General features: G+C 46.1%; 1 protein-coding gene across 1 annotated transcript; it reads left to right on the forward strand.

Annotated features, from left to right (window-relative positions):
- The first annotated feature begins 1,270 nt into the window (after window positions 1–1,270).
- On the forward strand, window positions 1,271–6,687 carry LOC311342982 (cholesterol 25-hydroxylase-like protein). The gene is made up of 2 exons (XM_084467831.1): window positions 1,271–1,753; window positions 4,560–6,687. Exons 1-2 carry the CDS (start codon window positions 1,311–1,313, stop codon window positions 4,912–4,914), a joined length of 798 nt encoding a protein of 265 aa, XP_084323957.1. The 5' UTR covers window positions 1,271–1,310; the 3' UTR covers window positions 4,915–6,687.
- Window positions 6,688–10,085: the final 3,398 nt, after the last annotated feature.

Consider the following 10,085-nt stretch of genomic DNA (forward strand, 5'->3'; position numbering starts at 1 on the left):
AGTATGCAGTATGCAGCATGTTCTCTCTCCTGCTCTCCCCCCTGTTGTCCCCCCATGGTGTCTCCTCCAGAGGTCTGTGGTTCGATTCCGCTCTATTCCTCCCCAGTTTCACCTTTAAGATCAACTCGTCAGATCAACAAACCTCAAATCTCAACAGAACCCGGGTCTGCTGACCCGCGCGGATCGGGTGAGGGGACTGGGGGGAGCTGGGAGGCAGGGGGGGACCCTCTGATATCCAGGGGGTCTGGGGGGGGGGGGGAGGGGGGGACACCCTGAAGTCCGAGTCAAATCCAACTACAAAATCACCTTTGTACCATCACACCTTGATCTACATCAGGGATGGGCAACTTTCATGATAAAGAGGGCCACACTTATTCATCATCACCATCAGAGGGCCAAATAACCCTCACCTAATTGGATATGAAAGAAGCTACAAAATAATTAAAAATGAGAACAAATGATGTGTAGATGTCATGTCTGTATCAGTGGTGGCTGGTGATGAAATTTGTTGGTGTGTGTAGTTATGGACGGAGGTCTGGGGGTCTTCCCCCAGAAATTTTTGAATTTGGCAGATGTGATTTCCTGTATTCTGGTGCATTTTGGGGATGGCCACTATATATTCATTCAGATTCATAGCCTATGTATGTTAATTGAACCAACACACATGAATGAAAAACAGTGGCTCAACATTAAGTGCAACAACTCATTCATGTAGAATGAATCCCCGGGGCTTCCCCGCGGAGAGAAACCGAAAGCACGGCGTGGTGCGGGGCGAAGGTAAACAATGACCATTCAGTAGAAGGACTTCGAGGGATTTCAAGGAAACTGCTTCAGTTATTATGGGAAACAGTGGAGATACCTCCCGGAGCCTTTTCAACCGGAGCCGTATAGGATTACAGTTCACACACGTCAATTTGTCATCTTTCACTCGTTTTGAGGGGAATTACTGCGCAGTAAAAAAACAAAACACAAATCTACCAAAACAAATAAATAGCGTTTATTGGATGATGTGTCTTAACGTCGATCACTTTCTTCCAGAGGTAAGAACTCGTGATGGTGATGTTGAGATGGACGCTTTTTAGTCCATCTCTAAAAACCGGAGTGTGCGCCCCGCCCACCCAGACGGACCGCTGACTGACAGACAGAACGGTCTTTCTGATGTCAGACGACAGAGAACCACTGGCCGCGTCACACCTCGTCCTAATTAATGATCCTCCCTCAAAACCCCGCGTGGGAAGTAGTGCGCTCACTTAAACTCAAGTCCTCGAACCCTCTGGGTACCACGGCGCGCGTGTCTCCATCTCCACAGGATGCAGTCCCACGTGGAGGATGATGTTGGGCTCAAGGCGGACCCGCGCGCCCTCCAGCCGCTGTGGGACGTCATGCGGGGACAGCGGGACGTCCTGGCCTCCCCGCTGACGCCCGGGCTCAGCGCGCTCCTCATCCACCTGGCTCTCTGCGCGCCTTTCCTGCTGCTCGACGCGCTCGCGTGCGTCTGTCCCCGCGTGCGTTCGTACCGGATCGCCGAGGGCGCCTCGGAGACGCACGTGCTGCGCCGGTGGAGCGAGACCCTCGCGAGGATCCTACGAAACTACGCGGCGGTGGTCGTGCCGTTCACCGCGGGGCTGCAGTACCTCACGAGCCCCCGGTTCCCGCGCCTCGCGCCCACCTGCTGGCAGCTCTGCGTGCACGTGGTGCTCTGCGTGCTGCTGTTCGACCTGCTCTTCTTCGCGTGGCACTGGGCCATGCACAGGTGAGGTCACGCGCCTGGCAAACCTGGGGCGAATCTTAATTGTGATAATGTTAATAATGCTAGGGTAATGTTGTCATTCGGTTACCGGTTTGATTGGCGGTACTTGGTCAGAATCGACCAAGTAGGCTACCTTTCAGCAGACACGTTTATCCAAAGCGATTTACAATTAGTACATTTATCAGAAGAAAGAAACAACAAAATATCGCTGTCGGTACAGTAAGGATGTTCATAGAACCAAGCACGAACAATCGTGAGCAAACTATTAGAAATGTGATACAAACAAGACAGTAAATGATGGCGGATCTATGGGATGGCTATGGGTGGCTATGGGAGGTAGATCTAATGATTAATTTGCAACATAAATCATTTAGCTATTTGTGCTATGTTTGCAAAGCCAACCTGAGCATAAAAACTTAAAGCAATTCATCATTATTCTAGTTTATTTTGTTAAGCCATATGACGAATCACAAATATAATTTGTGAAAATGACCATGTAAACTCCAGCATGATCTGTGTAAGTTAGCCCAAGCAATAAAGTCACCTCTTCTTTTTTGTAGCTTTAGAAGAGATAAGCCAGACGCTAAAGAGGCAAGACTGGACAACATATTTCATGTAAAATATAAAAGACAGAACAAACGTGATAGATAGTCAATTATATCAAATATAAAATATTTGGTAGCCTCCAGCAGTCCAGCCTGTCTGATGCTGCTGGTGAACCCGATACATGAAGAAGACTGAGGGGACAGAGAGGACTTCAAATATGTTTAAATTATTTGATATAAGATAACCCACACATAGAACTGACATGATGCATTGAAATTATCCCAAATATGTAATGGGTTAACATTGTATGTTTTATACAGTATATAATTGATAGTTAAAGTAGGCCAAACAGATCCTTGAGGTGGATTTTTCATTTGGCAAACGTTGATCCGATATCCAATAATAAAAAGGGATAGTACGAGTTTTGTGCTGTTAATTTATGCAAATTCTTCCATCACTGGAAAAAAGTGGGCCGGCCTGAAACTCCCGGGCTGAAAATGGGTCCCACTCCGGCCCTGTATGTAACTAAGTACAATACTTCAACCAAAACTTACTTAAGTAAAAGTTAAAAAGTACAGTTTTTAAAAACTATAAAAAAAATACAAAATACCAAAAAAATCTAATCAATACATTTATTTGAGTAAATGTAATTACTTTACTTTCCACCTCTGTTACTTTCCACCTCTGCAAACCACAATAATCGCAGAATACGGCTGTTGTAAGATGAATCTATGGCAAGTTAATGTATTTTGTATATGTTAGAGGCAGGGATGCAAAAGTTAAAAAATTGAATGGTTTTGCAAGTGTGTAATTTATTTACTGATGAATGCACTGCATTTTGACTTTTTTACTTTTAGTGTTGGATCAGAAGGTAGAGTTAGGGTTGTTGTTTTTTTTAAACAGACCTGAAAAGCTGAGACCAACCTGCACTTCTTAGAATCTGAGTTTAATCTATAAACACGAGGCCTTCAGAAATGTTGTGTGTTATGTTAAAAGTCAGAAATGAAATTCTTCTTGAATAAATCTGACTTTGTTTTTAAAAATGATTACAAAACTGTCTCTGAATCTCTGATGATGTTTTTGATAAGAAAAAAAACACTCATCAACTGCAAGAAATTGATAAAGTAAAAGTGTATTTGACAATTACACCACTGTCTGAATTCATATTATGATGTAGAGTTACAGTGTGTACATGCTTTAAATATTCCCTACATTTCAAGATGCTTTATATCAGATTTAGATTTATGTGCCACCCCAAAATGCTCTCTAGTCTCACCCTGGCCACCCCACTGAAAATGTTCTAGCTCTGCCACTGAGTAAACAACCATAGCTGTGCCTGACAAACCAGTCCGGCCAGCCCTGCCTGCGCCACTTGGACTGAAACGCATCAGTGGGCATTGATAAGGAATACAGACAGAAGTGGTATGGTACGTCCCCTCAGTAGATAGAGAACCTGTAGACCTGGTATGGGACAGTCCCCTCAGTAGATGGAGAACCTGTAGACCTGCTATGGTACGTCCCCTCAGTAGAACAACTATGTTGTTGTTGTTGTTCTGACACTGTGTACTGTTTTTATGTTTTGGGACTCCGGATGGAAACTAGCATTACCTGCTACAATCCGGCACATTTACATGTTTTTATATGTCCATTAATGTGCATTGTCCCATCCAAATAAACCAATAAAAAAAATAAAAATAAAAATAAAAAAAAAGATGGAGAACCTGTAGACCTGGTATGGGACAGTCCCCTCAGTCAGACCAGCCTCCTGAGTTGACTACGGGACGTTTCCCAAACTGAATGAATGAAGCACATAACACATAACGGGCTGGTGAGCTCACTGTTGTTGTAAGATATGAGATATTCACTGAGTTGTATTTATTTTTTTAAAGGTGGTGAGTGTACTGACGGAGGTGTTGAGGTTCTGAGTGTATTGGAGGTGGTGTTGAGGTTCTGAGTGTATTGAAGGTGGTGTTGAGGTTCCTACTGTACTGACGGTGGTTGATGGAGGTTCCTACTGTACTGACGGTGGTTGATGGAGGTTCCTACTGTACTGACGGTGGTTGATGGAGGTTCCTACTGTACTGACGGTGGTTGATGGAGGTTCCTACTGTACTGACGGTGGTTGATGGAGGTTCCTACTGTACTGACGGTGGTTGATGGAGGTTCCTACTGTACTGACGGTGGTTGATGGAGGTTCCTACTGTACTGACGGTGGCTGATGGAGCTTCCTACTGTACTGACGCTGTTGGGTGTGGTCCCCCAGGTACCGATGGCTGTACCTCCACGTCCACCAGCTCCACCACCAACACCACCGGGTCCCCATCGCCCTGGCGGCCCAGGACTTGAGCGCGGCTGAGCTTCTGTCCCTGTTGCTGCTGGCCCTGGCCAGCGCCCGGCTGCTGGGGCTCCACCCCCTCAGCGAGGCCGCCTTCCACCTGCTCAACAGCTGGCTGGCCGTGGAGGACCACTGCGGCTACCACCTGCCCTGGGGCCTCCAGAGGCTGCTGCCCCGGGTGGGCGCGGGGGCCCCCCACCACCAGCTCCACCACAGCCTCCAGAGGGGCAACTTCGCCCCCTACTTCACCCTCTGGGACCGCCTCCTGGGCACAGAGCTCTGACGGCGTTGGCTGCGGTTCAGGGCCGACGGACGGGACGGAGGGCCAATGAGAGGCCGGGGTTTAGCCTCACTGGCTGGGAAGTCATTTTACAAAGGAAAACTGAATGAATGAATTACTGACTATGAATCTTTTATTTTTTTAAAAGGGACTGCCATTAGGGAGATGATTATTATTATTTCATGTGAATCTTAAATGGTTGAGTTATTTTTTTGTGTGTTATATTTAATATTTAATTTAAAGAGATTGTTTTATTCTATCCGACCAACACACCATCTATGGTAGAGGCAGAGCTGGAGGCTGGTGAAGGTTCTTTGTCAATTCACTGAGTTAGTCAAACAACTCGACAGTGGCAAAGCCCCAGGGATGGAGGAGATCCGGCTAGAAATGCTGAAAGCTCTGGGTGTGAAGGGGCTTTCTTGGTTGACACGCCTCTGCAACATTGCGTGGGAGTCTGGGACAGTCCCAAAGGAGTGGCAAACCGGGGTGGTGGTTCCCCTGTTCAAAACAGGGGACTAGAGATTAGCCAATTTAGTTAGCCAATTACAGGGGTATCACACTACTCTGCCTCCCTGGTAAAGTCTACTCCAAGGTGCTGGAAAGGAGGGTTCGGCCGATAGTCAAAACTCAGATTGAAGAGGAACAATGCAGATTCCGCCCCGGATGTGGATCCACGGACCAGCTCTTCACCCCCACAAGGATCCTGGAGAGGACCTGGGAATATGCCCGTCCGGTCAACATGTGTTTTGTGGATTTGGAGAAGGCGTATGACCGGGTCCCCCAGGAGATACGGTGGGAGCTGCTGCAGGAGAATGGGCTGAGGGGGTCACTCCTCAGGTACTCCTGTACTCCCAAAGCGAGAGCTGTGTCCGCGTTCTCGGCAGTAAGTTGAATTTGTTCCTGGTGGGTGTTGGCCTCCGCTAGTTCAAAAGAACTAGTTCATTGAACAAATTCATTTTTCTATGAACTTTGAACTGAATGTAACATATTTTTAACTAAAAAACTTGAACTTGAACTAGTTCTGATTTTGTGACATTGATGCTTAGGTCCAGATGACATGTTTATTAAATAGAGTTACTGCCTTAGTTGTGATGAATGAAACAGGTGTACAAATAAAATCCACAACAATTTGAGATTGTAGTGATGGGCAGCAGGTAATGGAGAGGATTCATTTTAAAAGATAAGCACAGAATACTCACTCCAACAGTTTTTCTTCGGTTTCTAAAAAACTGTTAATGAACTGAACATGAACTAGTTCAAAACTGAATTGGTAAACTGAACGTGAATTTATTCATTTTCTTTTGTATGAACTGAACTTTGAACTAGTTCATGTGAAGTGTGGACTTGCACAACACTGTCGGGATCCCCCCGTCATGTGGCCCGGGAAAGGGAAGGCTGGGGTCCCCTGCTAGAGCTGCTGCCCCCGCGACCCAACCCCGGATAAGCGGTTGAAGATGAGATGAGATTTAATTTAGAGAATTTTTTTTATTCTGGTATGTTACACTGCTCATATCAAATCAGGTGCAAGTATGAAAGATGGTGGATCAGGATGAAACATTTCCAGAACTCGGGTCTGAATTCATATGGAATGAAAAAGCCTTAAGTTTGAGTCAGTTGAATCTTAAGCTACCTCAAGGCTGACGAGAACAGTCACACCCCAATCACTATCACAATCATCTTGTATTTCTGTTTTCAAGGGTATCTTTCCACAGTCCAAATGTAATTATTCAGATAACCGTGGAATCTGAATGATGAATGACTCTTTAATGAGGCTGCTGTTAGCCGTGTTCCTGTTCAGTATCTATCTTTCTCTACTTCAAATCTGTATTATTTAAACATTTTATTCAGAGACATGAAATAAAGAAAGGTATTGTTAAATATATCGTGATGTTCGAGTGATTAGAAACATGAATGAAACTCACTGTCTTAACGTCTGAGCGTCTGACTGTGGCCCCCAGGGGTCCAGGGGCAGGGGGGTCCAGGGGAGACCAGGGGCAGGGGGGTCCAGGGGAGACCAGGGCAGGGGGTCCAGGGGAGACCAGGGCAGGGGGTCCAGGGGTAGAGACCACTGTATTGGCCTCATGTGGACTACATGGAGAATTGACTGACTATATTTGTTTTGACAAATATACAAATTGGTTCACAAATCAACATGTTTGTTAAATTAAGTTAAATTAAGTCTTTAATGTCTATATGATAATCCAGTCCAGGTGTGGTGGGTTTATTATTACAGTTTTCATTTATTTCAATTTCAATTTCAATTTAATTTCATAATATTTGTTAACGTCTGGTAGCCCAAGACCCCCTGACCTTTTGTCAGTTGAAAACCTTTCTGTTTCAGTATCTTGTGTGTCTATAATCCTTCTGGAGCTGATGTGTTGTGTGGTCATTTCTAAATTGTAATCAGAGTTTCTGCTAATAATTCTACGCTCAACCGCAAGAGGCCTTCGCCAGTGTCTTCTGTGAGTGTTGGTGTGGCTGGCCCGCGAGCTGTGGTTAGTGGGACCCATCACGGCATTTCTCTTGAACAGGAAGAAGAACGGGAGGTATTGTGTGTGCGGCTTCCTACACTCTCCACCAGGGGGCAGTGGTCAGTTTCATTATTATAACACTGAAACCGAATCTCAACACACGTTTATCCGTCTGAAGGGGTGTGTACATGCAATCCATCACTGGGAATGTTTGAATGATCATAAATATAACGCTAATAATCCTAAATTAGGATGAGGGTTTATTTTGTCTTCATTATCAAGTATGATAATGAAGTGGAAGTCGTGGTTTGATGGACGATGGGTAGTGTTTCCCTGGCAGGGTGGAGAGAGTGCTGCAGGGTGGAGGTGGTGGCGTCAGATGGGCTGATAATCGAGACCCAAAGCGGAAACAATCAGAGCCCATTAGAGAATGCACGTCAGAGAACCGACAGCAGGCCCTCTGCAGCGGCACACGCCACCACACACACGTTCACGTTCACACACACACACACACACACACACACACACACACACACACACACACACTCATACGTACACACACACACACACTCATACGTCCACACACACCTCCACACACACGTTCATGCACAACTTCACACACACACACACACACACACACACACACACACACACACACACACACAAGAACGCACACACAAACACACACGTTAACACATACACACACGCACCATTGAAACACACACACACACACACACACATGCGTGTTCACACACACACACACACACACACACACACGTTAACACACACGTTAACACACATGTTCAAACACATGTACACACATATATACACGTTGTTCTCACGCACACACCCACACACACACACACACACGTTCACAAACACATGTACACACATACACATGTTCAGACAGACATGTTCTCACACACAAACACATAAACACATTCACACACACATGTTCACACACACCCGAAACGAGTCAGTTCCAAACCCATCGCTGCCTGACGGCTGACGGTGTTTTCTTCCAGTGCCGGACAGTGTAGTTTGAGCAGGAAAAGTAAGCTTTACTCGAAAACTAAATCAATGTAAAACAACACAAACAAAAACAGTGAGGTTGGAGTGATGAAGATGAGATACTATATAGCTGTTTGCAGTTTTAAGACCAAGAGAGCAGATTGCTATCAGCGCTGTGTTGTTCATGACTTCCCATTTCAACATATCCCGAAAAGTTTGTTGTTGTTTTTTGACGGGGGCCAGACTCGTCTCGGCTCTGAGGGAATCTGTAAATATTCAATTAGAGAGCGTTTCACCCGACGGGTCACACAGTGATGGTCCCGAGGTCACTGCCCTTGTGGTCTGCTCCATTTATGGACCTGATCGTTTCTCATCGCTGTCAGAGACCAGAAACCGCATTTACACATACGTCTGCACTTGTCTTCGCAATCAGTGTTGAATCAGTGATGTCTATATTTGGCAGCACTGAGATCTGAGATGGCCATGCATTATTTGAGAACTTTTGGAGTAGGCTTTTAGTTTCTCAACCCTTCAACCTAAATCACTTTCAACGAAGAACATTATCGACAAATAATATAAACTATTTCCCATAATGGAACACAATTGCTGCTTATCTTGTATTTCCTCCACTGAGGGGGGATGGGACCCAGGGCGGCCTGGTCTCAGTCTACGTCTCGGACGGTCTGTTGTTGAACAGGTTTCCCTCTGGAGCCATCTGCTCAGAGCGCTGGCTGTCAGCGCCAGCGGCAGGAACCGCCTTTGTGTTCATTAGCGCCTGGCGGACGGTGGGGGCCACGTTGGGCTCCCTTTCCCAGGGTCCTGCTCTGTGTCCTGTTTGACCCAGAGCCTGGTAGCTGATAGCGTAGCCTCAGCCTCAGCGATTGTGACTGCAGTCCCAAAGCGCAGAATAAAGGATGAGGTGATTCATGCTCTTTTCGTTCAGAGATAGGGATTTGGAAAAAAAAAGAAGAAAACTCTGGGACAACGTTTTGGCAAAAATAATAGCTTTGTTAAGATGATGATGTTCAACTTCCATTTATAAATAACATTATTTACATCAAATACAAGACCCTGTTAAATATTGAACAGGCTGGTCGAAGAACAGCGTTTACAAACTCCTACAGGGTTGGGTCAACGGGGCGGTATAATTACGAAGAAACGTATACTTTTCGGTAAATATTATTAAGGAATTAAGGACAAAGAGAAGACAATTCACAGATCCCGTTCTCCGGTGGAAACACGTTACAACAAGCGATAACATCTTACATTGTGTAAAAAAAAAACTAATAAATTAGAACAATAAATACTCAAGCAGCTGGTCTGAATCATAACGCGTTCGACATTCATCGGTGTGTGTATGAAGATAAGGCCAAACATCCAGCCTGGAGGCGATAGTGGACCGCCAACCTCTGCCCTGTGACACAGGGAGGGGGTTGGTGTCTGGGACATGGAGATCTGTCCAGGCGGTACTACAGGGTCAGATTCCCCAACCAGCCGTCCCAGGCCAGGAGTTCCTGCAGCCCAGTGAGGGCGGGGGCTCTCCGGAGTGGCAGGGCACATGTTTCCCAGCCCCAACACCTTGTTATCACCGCGTCCGTGAAAGAACGCTAGGGGACGGCCTCGCATGGGGGGGGGGGGGGAGCTGGAGTGGGGAAGGAGGGGGGAGAGATAAGGCTCTGACCCCAGGATGGG

The sequence above is a fragment of the Micromesistius poutassou genome, assembly GCF_964030765.1.
Source record: "Micromesistius poutassou genome assembly, chromosome: 5".
NCBI classification, from domain to species: Eukaryota; Metazoa; Chordata; class Actinopteri; order Gadiformes; family Gadidae; genus Micromesistius; species Micromesistius poutassou.

Bases quoted from the DNA above. Each gene is read 5' to 3' on its own strand.
- LOC311342982 (XM_084467831.1), top strand. From the start codon at position 1,311: ATGCAGTCCCACGTGGAGGATGATGTTGGGCTCAAGGCGGACCCGCGC. The intron at 1,754-4,559 runs GTGAGGTCACGC...GTGGTCCCCCAG, and splicing joins TGGCACTGGGCCATGCACAG to GTACCGATGGCTGTACCTCC.